General features: G+C 41.1%; 1 protein-coding gene across 1 annotated transcript; it reads left to right on the top strand.

Annotated features, from left to right (window-relative positions):
• The first annotated feature begins 325 nt into the window (after nucleotides 1-325).
• LOC134653122 (uncharacterized) lies at nucleotides 326-22,813 on the top strand. Its single transcript, XM_063508427.1, has 10 exons — nucleotides 326-1,035; nucleotides 3,613-4,433; nucleotides 4,900-5,763; nucleotides 10,721-10,951; nucleotides 12,654-12,791; nucleotides 13,949-14,050; nucleotides 15,986-16,072; nucleotides 18,137-18,316; nucleotides 22,544-22,652; nucleotides 22,685-22,813. The coding sequence occupies exons 1-9, from the start codon at nucleotides 750-752 to the stop codon at nucleotides 22,583-22,585; spliced, it is 2,751 nt and encodes a 916-aa protein (XP_063364497.1). The 5' UTR covers nucleotides 326-749; the 3' UTR covers nucleotides 22,586-22,652; nucleotides 22,685-22,813.
• Nucleotides 22,814-23,005: the final 192 nt, after the last annotated feature.

Here is a 23,005-nt window from a genome sequence, read left to right as displayed (position 1 = left end):
TTAAAATAAATCAATGACATAAATGTGCGTTTCGTAAGCATTTTACTACAAAATGCGTGAAATGAAACGGCCCATAGACGAATAGCTTTGTGTTGCCACTATCATTAAAATATGCAATTTATAGGCAAAAGATGATAAAATTTTAGACATTTGATTCACTCGATTCATCCGATTTCATCCCATTTAACTTTATATTGTTTGCATAAGATACAGTGAATGCGTGTTATTTTTGAAATGGAATATTTAAACAGACTTTAATTTAATTTAGCTCTATTGTTTAATATTAAGGTGTTAGTTTTTATTATGATGGCAACTAATGCTAGTTGCGGTTGCGATGCGATTTGATTTGCGTCCATAGCACTGTGGCATTTTTCTAAATAAGAATTAATTAGTTAATGCACTGGAGAAATAAAACAGCACTGTGCAATTGAATGATTACAAACGTGTAGTTTTATAAGGCGTTAACCAAGTGCTTGTATATTTATTGAATTCGTTACAATGACCCCTGAGTTCACGGCTACACTTGCTAGCGTATCGTAATATTTAACCAACCATCATGAGAAAAATATTACTAACATTTTAGATGTGACATTACTCGTAATTTGACGGTATTAACACTCTTAAAAAGTGTAATCTCTCGGAACAATGAGTTTTCGATGTTATGATCAATAAATGGTTAACTCCGTAGTTGAACGTCGAGGCGGCATGGTGTTACTGTGACATTGCGATTTGGAAATATGTAAATAAACATGAACGATATAAGCGTGAAAATAGTGGATTTCGGTAAGGAACAGACGGGAGTCGATATTGTGGCTCCAGTTGATACTGCTGAAAATGAAGTGGATCCTCTAGCGATAGACGAATCAAAGGTCGAAGAAGCGGAAGTCCAGACGGTCGAGGTACTTGAAGTGCCGGAGAAGTCGGAAGTTGAGAAAACGGTGGAAAGCTGTGATCAGAATGCCAAAGATGAGAATTTAAGTGTGAAACAGGATTTGGAAAGTGAGGAATTGAAATTGCAGACACAACAGATTAAAGGTACTCTTCATTCAGGATCTTATCTTAGATTTTAAGATATTATTGTTACTTTTTATTTTACTCCTTTGCTTATTTGCTCATACCATAAACCGGTTGCATATTGCACATGTGCTGTAATGTTATAATGTAATGTTATAAAACCAAATTACAGGCACTTGGTCCAATATTTTTTTACTACTTATATTTAAAAATAAAAGAAAAACTATTTATGTAATATATCTTCTGAGAACATCACAAGTTTACCATTAATTTTCTCACCCAAATGATTCTATTTACCTTTTGTCTGTTCTTTTAGATACCTATGTTTAAAAAAATTAATTATTGCTAATCCACGAAATAATAATGTGCTTGTGCTAGTCAATGAGTGCTAACCCATTATACCTATTTACTTGCGTATCAATACATAGTATAAAACAAAGTCGCTTCCCGCTGTCTGTCTGTCTGTATGTATGCTTAGATCTTTAAAACTACGCAACGGATTTTGATGCGGTTTTTTTAAATAGTTAGAGTGATTCAAGAGGAAGTAATTTGTTTGTTGACCCGTGCAAAGCCGGGGCGGGTCACTAGTTTAACATAAAACAGGCTTGATGGAATTATAATTAAAAATTGTAAATAAATTTGACTATACATCGATTTGTATTTCATACAGACTACACAGACACTGCATTATGAAGCGTTAAGCCTGGTATCCATTGCGCGCCGCGAGCTAATGTTCGATAGCTTGCCGCGCGATATGGTGACGGGGCTTGATCGAGTTGGCTCGCGAGCCAGCCCGGTATCCATTACGCGCGGCTGCCGCGCGAGCCAATGTTCGATAGCTTTCCGCGCGATATGGAGACGGGGCTGTACACGAATACAGAGAGCACAAGGTCTTAGGTCCTAGTTTACTTGTAAAGTGCTACAATTTGAGCATGACCACCACAACAGCTGTACTATACAACAGCTATATTAAAATGATAAACGAGACAGCGTAAGGCGATCACGTGACTGTAAGGGGCGTAAGGCGATCACGTGACCGTAAGCCCCGTAAGGTGGCCACTCATAATTTAAATGGCATTTAAATCAATAAAGAAAAACTAAATGTTATTTGACATTTATATTGCGGAGTCCTTTTCAAGACTCTTTACCTATGTTCAAATAATTTGACGTTGTCATGGCAGTATGTAAATAAACATGTCAATGAAAAAGTGTGATCTTATTTGAGAATGATGATAATATATAATAAATAAATAGAATACCTCCGCTAAACGTATGTATCGTGTTACCGGGCGTCGGTAACATAGTGAGGTGAGTTTTCACTTCTATCGGCACTCCCGGAGTGCAACTGTTGTTGCTTGTTTTTTATTTATTTAGGTAAGGGCAACATCTAAGCTTGACATGCTTGAACGTAAAAGTTTGTCTTTTTTTCCCAACTCAGCCGGACTCAGCCAAGTGAGGATGCTGTTTTTTTTTAGCAACTACGCCGTTTGTGAAGGATTATGTTACAAAAAGAAACATTCAAAAAAGTTCAATAGTTTTTTTTAATAAATAATTGCTTCACCCCGGAATTTCTCAACAAAAGTCAAAAGTAATCAAAATAAAAATCATAATTCGAAAACTACGAAAAGTCGGCTAACATACATATTCTGATAGCCCACAGCGTGAGGAATCTAAAAAAAATGTTTGGACGGCAAGGTTTGGACCAACCTGTATAATATAACACATGCCGTGCCAACATCTCTCGTTCTGTGATACTAGAATGCCGTGAAAAACCTGTGTCAGGTATTGAGAGCATTCTATCCAGAGTTTCGGTGTGGGATCGGGAGAATTTAGTTCAATTCAATCCCACCAAGGCTCAATTTTGCGCGTTTACCGCTAAGAAAACCTCATTTTTCAAGGCACAACCCTTCCCATGTCAGGGAGTATTGGGAGCCTCGGTGTTGACATCTCCATCAGTGACGTCCAATAATTTAGTAGCCACCTTGCTGGGTAGGCTCGTATCCAAAAAACTCGGTGTGCTCAATAAAGGGAGGCTATACTTTACTCTGGGGCAGACAGATCCATAGGCGTACCCACGGTGGGGCAAGGTGGGACAGTTGTCCCACCCTGGTCTCTGACCATAAGCTAAGAATCTCTGTTTCAACCGTGCCCTGTTACAACGTCCCCAGCCTCCCCTACTTCTGCCCCACCCCTTAAAAAATGCTGCGTACGACCATGGACAGATCCCATATAATGAGTACCTACTGCTGTCACCTTTGGGCAGGAGCACCTAGATGCCACCTTGGTCCCTTCAAATCAGTCTAAAGGCGCGCTATGAATAGTCTACGATCCCAAACTTACAAGCGATATTGAATCTTTCAAGTCTAAGGAAATCCCCAAAAAACAAGTGTATAAGTTTTAAAATGGTCGGCAACGCGCATATAACGCCCCTGGAGTGTAGACGTCCATAGGATGCGGTGACCGCTTACCATCAGGTGAGTCGTAAGCTTGTTAGCCACCGATGGACTAAAAAAACACTGTGTTGTAGCACGATTTATTTATACCAGGCTGGTTATGTGATGCGCAAATAACATTTTAAAATGGAATATTTAATTACAGAAGATCTACTGAAAGAAGATACTATATCATTAGCAAGCACCACAGAGGATCCTACAGAAGAACCAGAAACCCTTCAAAATGGTGCTGACCTTGAGGCCACACAAACAGAATCAGAATCAATAGCAGCACCCAGCGAAGATGTAGAACGCATCCCTGAAGAGGCAATAGAGGTTCCAGAAGTCTCTGAGGCTCCTGTCCCAGTTAATGAAACCGCAACAGTATCAGACTCAGTTGTATCAGAAGCCCCTACAGTCCCAACTGTAGTAACTCCTATTGTTCCTACAGTCGCCTTCGCTCCTGCTGTGTCATTAACACCAACTGTAGCTACCCAACTAGCAGCTGTTATCTCAGTAGTGCCATCAGTCTCTGTCGCTCCATCTTACCCAACACAGGCTGTGCCAGTGGCACCAATCTTCCCAGCAGCATCAGTAGTAACAGCAACACCAACTATCCCTATAGCACCAACACTTCCAGCAATCCCTGCTGTTCCTTTAACCTCAGCTGTTTCAATATCTCAAGTGTCTGCTTCAGTCACACCAGCTGTATCAAAACTTTTTCCAGTATCTACAGCTCTTCCAGTAGCGCCCACTGCCTCTACAACAGTCCTTCCAGCCCCTGTTATCCTTTCTATCCCAGAGACACGAGTAAAAGAGCCAAGTCCGCCTAAAGAAGTGCCTGTAACGGAAAAGGAAGAAGAGGTGAAATTGCTGGAGAGAATAGTCGAGAAGGTGGTGGAGGCTGATGTGGAGATGATTGAGGCTCCGATCAAAGTGAAAACTGAGAAGACTGCCAAACAGACTGTTAATGGGGATGTGGCTAAGGTAGTTTGATTCTTTTTTTTTTCTCGCGTTGCCCCGGCATTTTGCCACGGCTCATGGGAGCCTAGACACCTAATCCCAAGAATTGGCGAAGGCACTAGCATTCACGAAAGCGACTGCCATCTGACCTTCCAACCCAGAGGGTAGGCTAGGCCTTATTGGGGTTAGTCCGGTTTCCTCACGATGTTTTCCTTCACCGAAAAGCGCCTGGTAAAGGTTGATTTTTAATCAACTCTACTGAAGTAAGCATGAAGTTCTAAATTGGGCACGTGGTACTATTTTGAAGTAAATATTACATCTGCCGAGTTATGTCTAATGCTAAAAAAACGAAGTTAAAAAGTTAAAGGTGTTCCGGGTGTGTTTATCGTTAATTTTCCATTACTGTCACCAAGATGACTGCAAGGGAAGTTTTTTTAGACTATGGTCCCTATTAAAGGAACTAGATTGTTACAAAGTTATTTTGTTTTAGGAGGACCAAGCAACAAAACGACGATCAAGCGAAGAAACCGAAACCGAATCTCCACTCAAGAAACTCTGCCAGGAAGTAGAAAAGACGTTCCCGCATCACGACACTATGATCAATGACTACATACAGACCGCCACCAAGAACAATATCGACGAGATACAAAGACACACCGAGCAATTACTCTCAGAGATACAAACACTAAGGGAACTAGCGCAGAAAAAAGAACACGAATGGAACAACATCCTACACTTAAAGAAAGTCAAAGAGGAAATACTTCTAAGGTTACTGCGTAGAAAACAAGTGCTATCGTTCGAAAAGGCAGCTGATGTGAACGGTTCAGACCGCACTGATCCTTTCGACTACCTAAACCAAGCTAAAAACTTAGCTATAGATAAAAGCGATGAGATATCAGGGTTGTCGCTGAAACCGCCTTGTTCTACAATGAATCCTATAATACAACCGTCTGTTATGCCGGTGACCACGCATTTCAACCCTATGGTAGGGTTGCCACCGCCTTATGATAAAGCAGCTCACATGCAGTCCATGCCTAAGCCAGTATTCCCTCAACCGCTTCTATTACCTGGTCCGACCTTGCCCGGTTTCCCTAGAGACATGAACGGGCAGCTACCTACAGGTTTTGGCATGCCAATGGGCCGCCAAGGCCCTACGAAGGATGTCAAGTCTATTATAGCGGACTACAGACAGAGGAACCCGGATATAACGCCTAGAAGGGGGCGGCGAATGAAGTCCATTCTGAATCCGAATATGATGAACAACCCGAGGGCTATAGCGCCGAAGATGATGGACAACATGAATAGTTATAATAATCTCAACAATTTGAATATGCTTTTCAATAATTTGGATATGGTAAGTCTCATTTTTTCTAATACCTACACTAATTCGCTCTCTTCTAGACTAGAATACTTAAACTAATCATACTGACCAAAAAGTACATACGAACTAATAGAGGTCAATTAATAAATGTTTACAATTAGTTTTAAGCACTTAGCGACTGATGCATACAAACTCAAGGACAAGGTACAGTACAAACGTTCATCTATTATTCTAGGGTATCTGTTGTTTCCCAAAAAGTTTTTAAGTCATAATGTATTTTTTCCCGCATTTTCGTTAGTCATAATTTATCTATAGGATAAACTTACGAAAATCCTGAAAAGTTAACGGTTTCAGTTTTATGACTAAATGATAATATGACAGACAATACATTATGACTTAAAACTTTATGGGAAACAAAGGGATCCCATTATTCTAATTAATCTCTTTGGACCTTAAGTCCTCCTTGGATATTAAAAAGGTCCAAAAATCTGAATCAACAACATTATAATTATCGAAGCTGCTCCCAAAACTACACGAAAATCGGTTAAGTAATGGCCTGTGGGAGAACAGCCGAAATACACAAACATTTTAGTCCAAACTGAATCGAAACGATTGGCGGTCACTCGGTTAAATATGGACGTTTTCGGGCAAAAGGTACCACATTGTTGTCAATAAGGTCGATTTTTAATTTATTATTTATTATGGCAGTTGCACCTTGTCGACTATTATCAGACGCATTATTTCAGTCCAGCATTTTAAAGTTTATAAAGTGAAGTGAATGTTAAATAATAATGAATGTTATATAAAATGTTGAAACGCCTCCACCATAAGGTCAATGCCCTTTGTGACCTTAGTGCGCGCTCAGAGCGCTGTTCGCGTAGCAGTAAGCCGTGCGACTTTTAAACCGAAGGTCGCGGGTTCGAACCCCGGCTCCTACCAACCCAACCAACCAACGTTCTTGCAACTGGTGTACGAAATATCATTAGAAATTTCGATATTAATAAATAAATGTTATAGGGTCCCACGGTAAGCTCAAGAAGGCTTGTGTTGTGGGCACTCAGACAACGATAAATTAATATAAAATGAGAATATCTGTGCTCATCACACAAATAATTGCCCTTCACCGGGATTCGAACCCGGGACCATCGGCTTCACCGACAGGGTCACTACCCATTAGACCAGACCCGTCGTCAGATATTTACCAATCGCTTTTCGTTGTAGGAAAACATAATGAGGAAAGCGGACTAATTATTTGCTCTCGTAGGATAAATGCATGTCATGTCCCATAATATCCTTACCTGTGAAGTTTACAGACACACCGTCATATCCCACGGCTCATATATGAGCCAGAACGCTTATGGGTGACGTCACACGTGGGAGTTGAGAGGTTAATATGCCTCATTCATTTATATATATACGAGGGGTGTTCAAAATATTCTCGGTATGAGAATGAAAACAAACAAGTACGAAAAGTTTGATATTTTTATTTTTCAATATACTCCCCCCCTATGTTCATACACTTAAAAGATCGATCAATTATTTTTTTTAATCCCTCGTAAAAATATTTTTTATCTTTCGTGTAAAAATGCTCCTCCACTGCCGCCTTCAATGCTTCATCGTCAGAAAATTTATTTCCACGCAGATCCTTTTTAAGATTGGGGAGCAAAAAGAAGTCGCTGGGGGCTAAGTCCGGACTATACGGTGGGTGAGTAACAGTTTTAAACCCACATTCAACAATAGCTGCCTTGGCAATATGAGCAGTATGGACGGGGGCGTTGTCATGCAGAAGCAGAATACCTTTGGTTAACTTTCCTCGCCTCTTTTCTTTAATTACACCCTTTAATTGACGTAGAATGTTAGCGTAGGACTGTCCTGTGATATTTACACCTTTTTCTTTATAATCGATTAGTAATACTCCTTCACAATCCCAAAATATCGTGGTCATGACCTTGCCAGCTGAAGGGATGACCTTGAACTTCTTGGGATGAGCTGAACCCTTAATGTGCCACTGCATGGACTCTTGTTTACTCTCTGGGTCATAATGATGAACCCAGGTTTCATCTCCAGTAACTATTCTTTGCAGCACCTCATCAGGATTTTCATCGCACAGGTCAATAAAATCGGAACAACAAGCTACACGCATGTCTTTTTGAAGCCGAGTCAGGATTCGCGAAACCCATCTTGCACTTACTTTTGACATATTAAGATGGTCATGTATAATATCATGTACGGTACCAATAGAGAGATTGGTTACTTGTGCTATAGATTTTACCTTCACTCGACCGTCTTCCAATATAAGTTTTTCCACTTTATCAATATTTTCTTGTGAAGTAGCTACTACAGGCCGGCCAGGTCTAGGGTCATCTTCAATACTCTCCCTTCCACGTTTAAACTCGCTTGACCACTTTTGAATGGTAGATAAAGAAGGAGCAGACTCACGGTAAACACAATCCATTTCCTCTTTTATGGTTTTTTGATTTTTACCCTGTTTTGTCAAGAATTTTATCACGCATCGATGTTCTAATTTAGTTAACATTGTCAATTCGCACATGATGTTCATGTTTGTTCAGCAATTGCAGAAAAACAAAAGACTATCTCGGTTCGAATTATACTTTTTTTTAATGTCAATGAATAAACCTTAGCGGCCAGTAACGAAAGAAATTTTAGAAGAGGTCGTAAGATATCAATACCGAGAATATTTTGAACGCCCCTCGTATGTAGCGAAGGCCCTGCGATCATCGCTCCTTATTCAACATCCTTGGCCCCAATTTCCAAGGCGCGTTTACGTATCTACATATGTCTGATAAACTGCCATGTCTTAATGACTAGAAAAAAATATTTATCTAGTACTAAAAGGAACTTCACTAGACTTCGCCCGCGACTTTTTCTGCGTGAAAGTCTTTAAAAGCTTTAAACCGCACCAATAAAAAAAAACTTCTATTAAAGCATGCACTCACATGAGAAAATAGGTCACCGTTTTAAGAAATGTCTATACCAACCAACCTATTTCCATTGCTCTTAAATGTATTAAAAATAGATCTTAAAATGTATCAACTCATTGCTTCCTAAATGGTAAAGTACACGCGTACGCGTAACTTTTTTACATCGTATTACAGAATAGATAAAAGGTCACAGAGGTCAAATCGTGCCCAATGATTAGTCCATTCATTACGAATGGTATGAAAGTCCATAATTACAATTTACAATTAAAACTGGCACTCTCGATCGATTGGATATTTTACGGCATTTTTATTGCAAATTAGTTAATGCAGGCACATAGCTATGCTAACAGCAACATACTTTGACTATAGGTGGTCCTTAATTCGTTGTAGTAAGGTTTAATATAGGTCAGTTAACAGTGATAATGATATTGATGATATTTCTACCGTATACCTATACACATTACGTCTGAACTTTCAAGACTCTGTGAAGAACATTGACGTATATATATCTCAGGACTGACTGCAGGCATAAATGGGGCAAGTACAGCGGTGTGACACCACTACAACGCGATTGGTTGATGAGTTCGCAACACGCGCGCGATTGGTCGCAACTAGTTGCGTTAGACTGCACGTTTGGCTCCAATTCGTGAGTGACACCGCTGAACTAGTACCATTTTTAGTGCCCGTAAGGCCCGTCCTGAGATATACGTCAATGGTGAAGAAATATTTAGCCATCCACCCGACGTGAGGGTAGATGGTATTTTTCGATTACGATTCGATCGTGCCCAAAAAACCGCTGTACCATGCGAGCCAGGCGAGCGCGAACCGAACCGCGAGACGAGCCACGAGCCTACCGCTTACACTCGCGTCACGTGGCTCGCACGCGAATGTAAACAGCTATGTGACATTGCCCCGTGTGCTTGTTTCTCAAACGCTCCGACCTTACCGGAATAAAAACCGCGACCCGCGCGACCTTTCATGCATTCAATTGATTTGCGAAACAGTTGCTTTGCTCACGCACTCCATTTTAGAAAATTGTTTTTGAATATTTTGATCATAAATCATTATAGACTCAAAAATCCCTTACATTCTTAAATTAAAGACAAGATAAATTGTTAAGAGCCAACAGGAGTGGTCATTTCTCCATACAAACGTACTCGACTGTTTCCTCCGTGGGTTTTGAAGCTAGAGCAATGATTTTTTCAACACAGATTAATATTGTCAATATCTGTGTCGGACCGTTTTGATTTTTTTGATATTTTTGTTTTTTAAGACGCTAGAGCCCTTCAAAAATGGCCAAAATGGCCTAATTGACTATGCGGCAATGAGAGGCGTGCTATTCAAAACTGATATCAATTAGTCAAAAAAGCAAAACGGTCCGACACAGATAATGTCATTATCATTTAGATTTCCAAATTTGGTTACGATTGGTTAAGTTTTGGAGGAGGAAACAGTCGAGTACAAAACCTCGATTTTTGAGATTTTTACGCAGGATTTTTCGCCTTGTCCTTATCGCACTAGTTTTAGGAGCCGCTTCCGTTAGCGAGACGGGTATATTTACCTAAAATATTTAAATCTTAGCTCCTATTGGCTCTTAAAAAATGACGGAGATCAGCGTCTGACCTCTTTTATATTCAACAAATCTTATAAATTGTAATCCGCATTATTACAATCTGTTGTGTCGTATATATAAATAAGTTTATGGATAAAAAATAGACTATAATAGGTTTTACTCTACATACAATACAAATGAGAGCGAATTTCATAAAAGTTGCCCCGGTTAGCAAAATTTTAGACACAGAAAAATTTAATTTGAGAAAATATAAATTGGCCAATGGAATTCCAATCAAATGAAAATGTTACTTTTCTCTGAATAATACCTAATAGAAGAGGTATAATTCTAAGAAATGTTCGCGCAACTGAACTCTGTGCTTGTGAGAAGTCGATGTTTGACTCAAACTCGTGGACACGAATTTTTCATAAAAGTGACACCTCTCCTACATTCAACATCTTTCTGTTTTCATCTAAATCTTAAACCTCGTTTCCAGAACCAAAAAGCCATGCTAGAGCGCCTCCAGCAAATCCAAGCCGGAGCGCTGCCCAACGGCGTGTCCTTCAAGGACGTGCTCGTCCAGTTCGCCAACATGCAGCAGAGCCCCGGCATGCCCGGGATGCCCAGGCCTCCGGAGACCGTCACAACTAGGCCTGAACATGTCCCAACCCGCCCCGAGAGGAGACAGCAGACTCCCCGGGAGAGGCACGAGGAGACGATACAGAATGTAAGTTATATTCGTCAATATATAGTCATGTCCACAATGCCAACATGCAGCAGAGCCCCGGCATGCCCGGGATGCCCAGGCCTCCGGAGACCGTCACAACTAGGCCTGAACATGTCCCAACCCGCCCCGAGAGGAGACAGCAGACTCCCCGGGAGAGGCATGAGGAGACAATACAGAATGTAAGTTTTATTTATCAATAACAATATACAGGGTGCTTCCTGTAATAGGGGCAATAAATTAAACTAAAGGCTGTACTCCTCAAACTGACCAACATTTGTTCAGCAACTTTTAAAAATTATGAATCCTTTAGACTTTGAATGAATCTTTTTCATACAAAATAAATATTGCCTTCAATGTACGCTGATATCAGTGTGTTTGACGTTGCTTGTCACGCTTTAAACATAACAAAATTTGCAATACATTGCGTCTTAGAATAAACTTTAAAGTGTAATAAAAATCAAAACATGAGTTATTTTCAAAAGTTGCTGAACAAATGTTGGTCAGTTTGAGAAGTACAGCCTACAGTTTAATTTATTGCTCCTGTTACAGGAAGCACCCTGTATAATCATGTCCGCAAGCAAAGGTATGTCGGCCGCGATCGCTAGATAGATTCAAATACTTTGGCATTGGGTGGGCCATCTATTAAGCATGTTAGTTGACCGTGATACATTTCTTGTGACAAACTGTGCCACTAATTATTGTCACTTGGACAACGACGTTAACGACCCAGAATCATCATCATCTTCCTCGCGTTGTCCCAGCATTTTTGCCACGGCTCATGGGAGCCTGGGATTTGCTTGGCAACAACCCAGAACAACAAAACAAAAAGGTTGATCTACCTGATAACTAGATGGACACGCGTATGTCTAACTAGAGTTGCCATATCAAAGAAACGAATGTCACGACAAAAGTCCGCCGTCACCATAACAATCCTGACTATTCCTGGACCGCCATTCCTTCAAAACCGATTAGGGTCTCTTTAATTTAGACCTCCGTATCTCGCAGTTTTTTTTAATCTCTTGTAGCTGCAAGCCACAATATGCTGTAGTTACATTTCCAAACTTTTAGCTAGCTTCTAGTTAGTTGAAGTTTGAAAAAACCCTGACACTAGCGAAGTCCCCCCGCAACCCTAACAAAGAACGAAAAATCCTGACAAATTAGAGGAATTCTTGACGTATGGCAACTTAGCAACCCAGTCTAACGTAATTCAACTCTTTAAGAGGCAACAGGAGTGGTCATTTCTCCATACAAACGTACTCGACTGTTTCCTCCGTGGGTTTTGAAGCTAGAGCAATGACTTTTTCAACACAGAATAATATTATCAATATCTGTGTCGGACCGTTTTGCTTTTTTCGATATTTTTGTTTTTTAAGGCGCTAGCTCCCGTCAAAAATTGCCAAAATGGCCTAATTGACTATGCCGCAATGAGAGGCGTGGTATTCAAAACTGATATCAATTAGCCAAAAAAGCAAAACGGTCCGACACAGATAATTCCATAATCATTGAGATTTCCAAATTTGGTTACGATTGGTTAAGTTTTGGAGGAGGAAACAGTCGAGTACGAAACCTCGATTTTTGAGATTTTTACGCAGGATTTTTCGCCTTGTCCTTATCGCACTAGTTTTAGCCGCTTCCGTTAGCGAGACGGGTATATTTACCTAAAATATTTAAATCTCAGCTCCTGTTTCGTCTTAATTTCCAGAAGCAAGCAGAACGCATGGCCTCCCCGAGCCCCCGCCTCCCGCCGCCCCCCTACCCCGAGATCTCCCTGCTGCCCGTCACCACTAGCCAGGACACGCCCACCACGCAGAACTCGCTGTTGCACGGCATACTCACTAAGGTACGACGAGAGGTTCCAACCAGGGATGTTGCGAATATACGCATCCGCAACCGCGGAACTTCCGCATTGTTTTCAACATCCGCATCCGCATAAAATCGATGCGGATTTAATGCGGATGTGGAACAGGTCGGTACAGGAACGTGTTAGCATCGGCGTAAGTGCTAGACTGCTAGGTAATTTAGTAATTAGCCAAATAAATTTATTAGAAATTAGCAGTCGAGCGTGAGTGGGACTTAATGTACGGAACCCTTGGAACGCGAGTCCGACTCGCACTTGACCGGTTTTTTGAAATAAAAATTACTAAAATGTAATATTTGACGTTTTTTATATACCTATTTTGACATCCGCATCCGCGGATGTAAGCCTTTAAAAATCCGCATCCGCGGATGTCAAAAAATCGGCATCCGCAACATCCCTGGTTCCAACGATCTTTCAATCAATGCACTTTCAGCTGAGATGTCATTTAGATTTCATTTCGATTGCGGTTTTGTTACACGCTTGGAGGTATTATCAGCGCGTATAAAAAAATCGTCAGTAACGACAATTTTGAATGAATAAATGAATGAATGAATGAATAACATTTATTTCAGGACAAGTCCCATATTATGTTAGCAACAAGATAAATACTTAAAAAAACTTAAAATTAGTGTTAGTGCAATTTTGACTTCATACGTGACAGGTCACAATAGCCAAAAACGGTTACAACTTGAAATAATGCTTCATTCATTCCAATAATGTTCATAATAGTCGTCTAAATTATTTTTACAAAAAATATGGTTATTTCCTAGAGCCAAAATGAATTGTTTCACAGCAGCCATTTTCTTATTTTCGGAGTTAGTATACGGAGTCCATTGTACAAAAATGTATTGACGTTTCATAAAGAGTAGCTATATTGACTGGTCGCTACGTTACCCTTTTGATTGGAGGTCTGAAACTATATAAATTCTCTCTCTACTCTAAGCGCGTCACAGAATCGCAATCCCACACCTGAGGGGCTAAGATGGTCGCCCCTTTATCATCTGTCACCATTTCTGTCACGTTCCAACAGTACTCAAGTGCTCACAGAACAGAACACAGGCGATAAAGGCGCAGCCACCCCCAGTATTATTATAAAGCATTCATTGATCTCGCTTGAATGGGTGTTGCCAACGTTCCAGCAGGCGACCCCTGCACAGAGTTACTCGCCGACTCTGGCTAAACTGCTGACGTCACCGGAACGCAAGCAAGCGCCCAATCTGCCGGCGTTCGGTCAGGCCAAGGTACCCACATAGTACACGATCGGTGTTACAATTGGCCTTGATCATTCCAAATTCTAAATTTAGACTAAGATGCTGGTTATTTAGTTGATGAAGTTGACAACAACATGTCGGCTCTGTCGACGATGTGAGAATTCTCATTACGGCTCGGCCACGACATTGAGCGACTTGCGAAGGCGGCAGCGATAACCATAGATTGGAGCGAGACAGCGATTGGACCTTTCGTTCCCACCTATGGTTGCCGCTGTCGCCAGACGCGTAAAGTCGTGGCCGAGCCGTTAGAGTTTAGTTACATTGCTGACATCTTTTGATCTAATAAAGTAAGGACGCTAAGCACGAAGAATTTCGTACAATGACCCGCGATTCCCTATCTCTATCGCTCGCGCATAATTCTATTGCTATCCCGCCCGCACAGTGGCATTGACCGCCGGCATCATGGGCGAGACAGCAATTAAATTACGCGCGTGCGATAGAGATAGGATATGGCGGGTCAAAGTACGTAATTCTTCGTGCTTAGCGTTCTTAGTTTATAGAAATGTAACTAAACTTGCATGCGAGTTCGCATGCCGTCTAAATGGGCCTTTATACTTAATGGAATTATGTCAAGATAATTGAGTCAGTCAATCGTGGTAGAAAGTAGCTAAGAATGCAATTAATTTATCACTAATCAGATAGGTATCTCAATAAATAACCAAATTTTATTGATGTTAAACCTTGAGTGAGATGAGACCCATCCATCCTTGAAAGTTTCTTTTAGAATTGTTTGAAGTGGTATGGTGTAAGCGTGCTATTTAAGTTACTAATAGTTAAATATTAAATATGTACCTGAACACAAACTGAATAAATTCGACATTTAGTAAAACACACGTACCTAGAAGAAATACTTGTATTATAGATTTTATTATTGCTTTGATAAGATAGAAAATAGATTTGAAACCAACTGTCAAAGAGTATCACTGTCACGATTGGTTGACCTGACCACATCTTGACATAATTTATCTTTTCATCAACATATCAACTATTTAAAAAGCTTATTATAATTGTTTGAAATCAACATTTGATCTATACTACATTTTCGTTTTGAAATGGCAATACTCATCGAGATTATGCCACTACACGTCACACTGCATACAAGCAGCAAAGCAAATTATATTATTTACTGTTTACTGACGACTATAAAATACCTGAAGAGGTGAATATAGCCTATTTATTTAGGTTCTAGTATGCTATTAGCCTGTGCACACCGGATGCGAGTGTGTAGACGTGCACGTGTGCTAAATTGTTGGAGCGGTGCACACACACGTCACGCAAGCGGTGTGCCGTCTCTCATAATGACCTGTTTATTACAACGCGCCCGCCCGTGCATGTCCAGGTCTACGCAAACGCATCCAGTGTGGACAGGCCTTTAGCGGTGGGTGTTTTATTGTTGTCAAAATGTTGTCATCTGTAAATCTGTGTAGCGAGCAATACATTGTAGTCGGAAATTTGGCACCTAGATGGCGTTGTACGGCAATATGCGTTTTGTGGTAAGTAGATTTGGATTGTCAAACGCTATCGCTTGACAACGTAGTTATGGGTCAGTACAGTCGCCTACTGATATATCGGCACGGGCAAGGTGCTCACAAATATCTGAACACGCCTCTATTGTCAAGGCGCTAGATTGCGTGTTCAGATATTAATTAGAATTACCTTAGCCGCTCCGATATATCTGACCGCCAGATGAGTTGCGTTCTCACGGACGACTCATGCTAGACCGCCTGATGGTAACTGTGCAGGGGCATCTGTTTCAGGTGCCAATTTTAATTAGCTATCAATTTTTCAGCTGCAATATTTTGCTCAACTTTACAAAGGCTATGAGAATTCTAAAACATGTTCTACTCTTGTGACTCGGCAAACTCATCAGCATCGTCAAGCTAAAGTGAGCCTTGTGCGTTATAGAATTGTGGCGAGATTACGATAACGCCGGTGCAGCCCACGCCGCCGCCCGCCGACGCGCCGAGCGAGAAGGAGGAGGTCGTTCAGTTGGTGAGTTTGTAATGTTCAAACATTTTATGCCAAGAAAGATAAAATTACCCAGTATGTTTTATTTTTTTAAGCGCCATTGAAGTTGTGAACATACTGGGTAATTTTATCTTTCTTGGCATTAATTTTTTTTTTAATTCCATTCAAAGATCTAACGATAGTAAATGTTACCATACTGAATTGGCCTATCTATCAGCTTAGCACACAAAAAAAATCAAGCATCTACCGCAATAATTCACGTCACCATAAATAAAAATCTCATCGTACTCGGCGATAGGTTAAAAATTTAAAAAAATCATAACTCCGAAAATACGAAAAATCGCGGAACATACATGGGGGTGATTCAGATAGCCCTCTAGGTCCTCTACCTCCCAGCTTCAGTATATCACTACTTCTTGGGACACCCTGTATATTAGTCATATAATTTAAAGGTCAGATCTGTAATTTACAATTATCGATAAAGTATGAGTATGAGTATCATCAGTCGGGCAACCGTTGGTGTTTTAAGTGGAATCGCCATAGAGACACCAGAACAGACAGACAAACAGTGTGTGCGTGCGATTGAGAAATTCGCGGGGGAAGGGAGCGCCATTGGTAGTCCGATTGGCGGCCAAGTATGAAATACAGCATATAGCGTCATACTAATAGGCAAGGCTCGGAACCGGTTATTTCTTCGTACAAAAAATACCGGTATTATTATGTTCTTTTTCGTTCTCTGGTTTATTATTTCATTTTTAATGGGACAATCTAATAATACGAAGTTGTTACCGAAAAACATGATTCAGTCCTACGTAAAGAGCATAATATTATTAAAAATATTGGGCTCTTTTGAGTTTAAAAAAACCGGTTCCTATACTTCGTTTTATTTAGCATTAGAAATTTGGTAAACAATCTTGATATGTTTTTTAATTGAAAAACACATTTTAAAAATAAGTTACGGTAAATATGTAACAATTATGAATCTAATACGATCTTTTATAGTCTTCTGCTTTCATAAGTTCAAAAGACATGTCAAAATCGCTTATCCTCTTTCAAGTTCTTTCTAATGCTAAAAAAAACGAACTATAGCCCTGCTAATAGGGATGATGAGTTATGTGTCATCACACAATGAGACGAAGCCTGCGCTCCGCAGTAGACTGAATGATTATCATGATGTTTAGCACAATCTAAGGAAGCCATTTGTCAAATATAGCTGGTCAACCAAATCTTGTCAGTAAAAAAAGGCGCGAAATTCAAATTTTCTACGGGACGATATCCCTTCGCGCCTACATTTTTCAAATTTGCCGCCTTTTTCTACTGTCAAGATCTGCTTGACCAAGTATAAAAAAAATATATATATATTTATTCGTTATCTTAATTTAAATTACAATATTTGATCCGGTGCCTCTTTTTAAGTATTTAAAATACTTGTGTTAAGAGAACACCGCTCTTCCACAAATTGTAGCTTTAAAGTAGATGTTATATAATAAACAGGTGGTTTACAGTAATTTTAATTTTAAACATTTGGAATAGACGCGCTGAAGGTTTACAATATAAAATAATAAGAAGAGGTATCTAGATAAGTAGAGGTACAGTAGGTACTCGAGTACAATATAAGGAGAAAACATATTTGTGGTGTGTGTACGTGTGTGTGTGCGTGTGCGCGTGTGTGTGTGTGTGTGTGTGTGTAATAATAATAATAATATAACCGCCATGTGGGATGTTGATTCGACGATCATTGTCCCGATAGTTGTATCAGCGAACGGTCTAATAGCGAAGAGTCTCGACCAACATCTTGAGAGACTCTCGCTAGGTGGTTGGATCAAGGGTCAGATGCAGAAGGCGGTGATCTTGGACACGGCGCGGATAGTCCGTCGGTTCCTCTCTCTGCAGCCCTGACCACCGGCAGCTTGGGCCTTGCCCCGCCGCTGGCGGCACCCTAGGTTAGGTTTTTTATTTATAATATGTTTATAAGTATTTTGTATTGTTTTTGTAAGTGTTTTTGTATTTTATTTTTATATCCATATTATAAAATAACCTAACTTAAGACCAAAAATAAATAAAGAGAATAATAATATCTTGTTACAGGACGACGAGGAATCCCCAGCCTCGGAGGGGTCCGCAGCGGCGTCCCCCGCCTCGGGCGGCCGGCTCGTCATCGACGAGGGCTCCGACGACGCGCCGCCCTGCCAGGGCTGCCGCCGCCGCGCCGCGCAGTTCGTGTGCGCGGGCTGCGCCAACCAGTGGTACTGCTCCCGGGACTGCCAGGTCAGTGTCATAGAGAAAACCGGCCAAGTGCGAGTCGGACTCGCGCACGGAGGGTTCCGCATCATCAACAAAAAATAGAGCAAAACAAGCAAAAAAAACAACGGCTCGTCATCGACGAGGGCGCGGACGACGCGCCGCCGTGCCAGGGCTGCCGCCGCCGCGAGGTACTGCTCCCGGGACTGCCAGGTTACTTTAAAATATAACATATTTATTAGTGTTAAGGTAGTTTTTTAAGCACCGCTGTACTCCTAAGTCTCAGTCATCCTATGTTCGTTTATAATATTTATTTGGAAATTTAATTCAGGCAACAAGGCCCATATTACAAATACCTTACAGACTAACATACATATGTATTTTATAAACTTAAAACTAAACACTAGCTATTTAGTCGATACCTATAGGATAATATACCTATAGGTGCATGATAAAATAAAATAAAACCGGCCAAGTGCGAGTCGGACTCGCGCACGGAGGGTTCCGCACCATCAACAAAAAATAGAGCTATACAAGCAAAAAAACGGTCACCCGTCCAAGTACTGACCCCGCCCGACGTTGCTTAACTTCGGTCAAAAATCACGTTTGTTGTATGGGAGCCCCACTTAAATCTTTATTTTATTCTGTTTTTAGTATTTGTTGTTATAGCGGCAACAGAAATACATAATCTGTGAAAATTTCAACTGTCTAGCTATCACGGTTCGTGAGATACAGCCTGGTGACAGACGGACGGACGGACGGACAGCGGAGTCTTAGTAATAGGGTCCCGTTTTTACCCTTTGGGTACGGAACCCTAAAAATACATAGAGTGCTCACTCCATACATCAGTTTTAGTACCAAAAAGACTTAGCATCTAGCATCGAGTAGCGGAACTATTAGTACTGCTACTTGACAATAGATGTAGCACTGACCGGAAAGTCTTATGCTGTTGAGATAAGACTTTCCGGTCGGTGCTACATCTATTGTCAAGTAGCAGTACTGATGGTTCCGCTACTCGATGCTAGATGTAGACACTGGAATTAATAGTCTGAACTGATGTATGGAGTGAGCACTCTTGTCTTACTATATTTCTCTATGGTAGTGTGTACCAGGGATGTTGCGGATGCCGATTTTTTGACATCCGCGGATGCGGATGCGGATGCGGATTTTTAATGGCTCACATCCGCGGATGCGGATGCGGATGTCAAGATAGGTACATAAAAAACGCCAAATATTACATTTTAGTAATTTTTATTTCAAAAAACCGGACAAGTGCGGCTCGGACTCGCGTTCCAAGGGCTCCGTACATTAAGTCCCACTCACGCTTGACTGCTCATTTCTAATAGGTTTTTTTTGGCTAATGACTAAATTACCTAGCAGTCTAGCACTTAAGCCGATGCTAAGACGTTCCTGTTCCACATCCGCATCCGCATTAAATCCGCATCGATTTTATGCGGATGCGGATGCGGATGTTGAAAATAATGCGGAAGTTCCGCGGTTGCGGATGCGGATATTCGCAACATCCCTGGTGTGTACCCACAGACAATCCAACCTCTAGACATAGCATAGTCGCGCTACCCCCTCTGCCACGCATACGGTAGCGTTACTCCATCTTCGAGTCAATCCCGTGCCGTGATTGGTCCGTGTCTTTGAAGGGACCAATCAGGGCACGGGATTCGCTCACCTCGTCCCCCCGCACCCCCGTATTTTTGGCAGCATCGGTTTCATGAAAGAATTGGCCTAAGCTCAGTCTAGAGGTTGGATTGTCAGTGTGTGTACCACACCGCCACAACTCGAGTCTTCGTCACAATGTACAGAAATCAAAATAAGTGGGAAAACTTCCTGCCTCGGGTGAGACTCGAATTCGAAACTTCGAGATCCCGGCTAGGGAATGCAAATCGGTTAAAACCGTAAAGCTTTGGTTTCCTCCGAAAGCGGTGCCGTCATATAGCGGCCGTCTCCATACAAATACTGCGACATCCATATTTAGCCGTATTATTTAGTATGGAGACGGCCGCTATATGACGGCACCGCTATCCTAGGAAAACCGATCTTAACCGAAATAAGCTGTTATAACCGATTATCGGTTCTTTTTCGGGCATAACCGTAAGCGAAACCGGTTATGAACTTTGATCGGTTATTGCGTTCCGTAGTCCCAGCCCGCCGCTATACCGACTGAGCGGATAATTCCACCATATTATTCTACATATGCGACATTCGCTAGTAACATCTAAAGCGGGGCTCTCCAAACCACGGCCCGCGGGCCAAATCCGGCCCGCGAAGCGTTCCAACCCGGCCCGCGGAAGCCAGGCTCCAGATGTTCAGCCCGAATACACATACAGTTTTTTGACACAACAAAAACAAATTATAGCTGGTCAACCGAATCTTGTCAGTAAAAAAGGCGCGAAATTCAAATTTTCTATGGGACGATATACCATCGCGCCTACTTTTTTCAAATTTGCCGCCTTTTTCTACTGTCAAGATCTAGTTGACCAAGTATAATTCCAATTTAGAGAGACTAGACGTGATGTCCCAAAGGGGCGTACATTCGAATCTTGATTTTGTAAAAATACATTACGCGATTAGCCGATTATGCGGCCTTAAGCTTTGGATTCCTCCGAAAACGGTGCCGTCATATTACGGCCGCTATAGCGTTGACTGACGTCACTAGAACGTTGTCTATGTAAACAAGATGGCGCGGTTTCCTAGACGGCGTTACGTTACGTTGATTGTCAACGTAACTTAAGATGACGGCCGTCATGACGGTGTCGATAGTTTCGAACGTTTTATTAGATAGCGGTGACGCCATTTTGAATAAATGACACGAGATTTGAATAAATGATTCCGTACTACGATTATTTTCCTCTTCTGATGATATTTCATCCTCCAAGTAAATTATAGATGATCAAGCAAATCTTGTCAGTAGGAAAAGGCGCGAAATTCAAATTTTCTATGGGACGTTATCCCATCGCGCCTACATTTTTCAAATTTGCCGCTTTGACCTTGGTGGATGACGGTGTGTTATGACGCCGTGGTACTTTCCACATGTCGCCACCGTAAAGACGGCCGTCTTTTGCGGCCGCTATATGACGGCCGTCATATGACGGCACCGTTTTCGGAGGAATCCAAAGCTTTACAAGTGTAGTGCGTTAGTACTAGTAAGTCTTCACACATCAATCAGGCAATTTCTAGCTCTTCACTATCCCTAACTTAGCTCTCATTACTATCCCTAACCCTTTTTAGGGTTCCGTAGCCAAATGGCAAAAAACGGAACCCTTATAGATTCGTCATGTCTGTCTGTCTGTCTGTCTGTCTGTCTGTCTGTCTGTCCGTCTGTCTGTCCGTCCGTATGTCACAGCCACTTTTCTCCGAAACTATAAGAACTATACTGTTGAAACTTGGTAAGTAGATGTATTCTGTGAACCGCATTAAGATTTTCACACAAAAATAGAAAAAAAAACAATAAATTTTTGGGGTTCCCCATACTTCGAACTGAAACTCAAAAAAACTTTTTTCATCAAACCCATACGTGTGGGGTATCTATGGATAGGTCTTAAAAAATGATATTGAGGTTTCTAATATCATTTTTTTTCTAAACTGAATAGTTTGCGCGAGAGACACTTCCAAAGTGGTAAAATGTGTGTCCCCCCCCCCCCTGTAACTTCTAAAATAAGAGAATGATAAAACTAAAAAAAATATATGATGTACATTACCATGTAAACTTCCACCGAAAATTGGTTTGAACGAGATCTAGTAAGTAGTTTTTTTTTAATACGTCATAAATCGCCTAAATACGGAACCCTTCATGGGCGAGTCCGACTCGCACTTGGCCGCTTTTTCATTAATTTATTATGGAAATTAAATTTCTGAAATAAATAATTTATTTTGAAGAAGGGTTTTTATTTAGAAGCGGTGGTGGCCGAGTGGATATGACGTCCGACTTTCAATCCGGAGGTCGCAGGTTCAAATCGTGGCTCGTACCAATGAGTTATTCGGAACTTATGTACGAAATATCATTTGATATTTACCACTAGCTTTTCGGTGAAGGAAAACATCGTGAGGAAACCTGCATACATCTGCGAAGAAATTCAAAGGTGTATGTGAAGTCCCCAATCCGCATTGGGCTAGCGTGGGGACTATAGCCCGAGCCCTCTCGCGCGTGAGAGGAGGCCTGTGCCCAGCAGTGGGACGTATATAGGCTCAATTTATTATTATTATTTTATTTATTAAATAATTTATTTTAATTAAATCCAGGTGGCAGCGTGGGACGATCACTCGGAGATGTGTTCCGGGTAGCGTCCACAGCGTAACGTAGTGACATTTGCCTTATAACCTACCGTCACCCAGGTGACACGTCACGCAGGTGACACGTCGCGCAGGTGACACGTCGCGCAGGTGACTCGTGAATCTCGGTGTGCGACCTTCGTGCAGCTAGAAAGGTCTAATTTATTTCATGTTTGTACAATGTAGCTGCAACTTTTGTAACCAAAATATTATACAGTGATGGTTTTAAGTTGGCTTTGAGTTTTTGAAGGTCAGATACAGGTACTGTGTTCTTTAAAAATACCTAAACTACGACATATAATGCTGTTTTTTTGAAGGCAAGTTGTTAGTTTTGCCTTTTTTTAGATCCTGAAAACCTATTTTGATCTTGTGATAAGGATTTTAAGTATACATAATGTAAATTGGCAGCTACTAGATATACTTAAATGTAAT

This window comes from Cydia amplana, chromosome 12, assembly GCF_948474715.1.
Source record: "Cydia amplana chromosome 12, ilCydAmpl1.1, whole genome shotgun sequence".
Classification (NCBI taxonomy): domain Eukaryota; kingdom Metazoa; phylum Arthropoda; class Insecta; order Lepidoptera; family Tortricidae; genus Cydia; species Cydia amplana.
Note: the sequence above shows the minus strand (reverse complement) of the source record. Positions and strands in the feature narration are given on the sequence as shown.

What these genes read in the sequence shown, in the direction of transcription:
- LOC134653122 (XM_063508427.1), top strand. Translation starts at nt 750, where the DNA reads ATGAACGATATAAGCGTGAAAATAGTGGATTTCGGTAAGGAACAGACG. An exon ending in TGCACGGCATACTCACTAAG is followed by an intron (nt 12,792 to 13,948) that starts GTACGACGAGAG and finishes CCAACGTTCCAG; the next exon opens with CAGGCGACCCCTGCACAGAG. An exon ending in AGGAGGAGGTCGTTCAGTTG is followed by an intron (nt 16,073 to 18,136) that starts GTGAGTTTGTAA and finishes ATCTTGTTACAG; the next exon opens with GACGACGAGGAATCCCCAGC.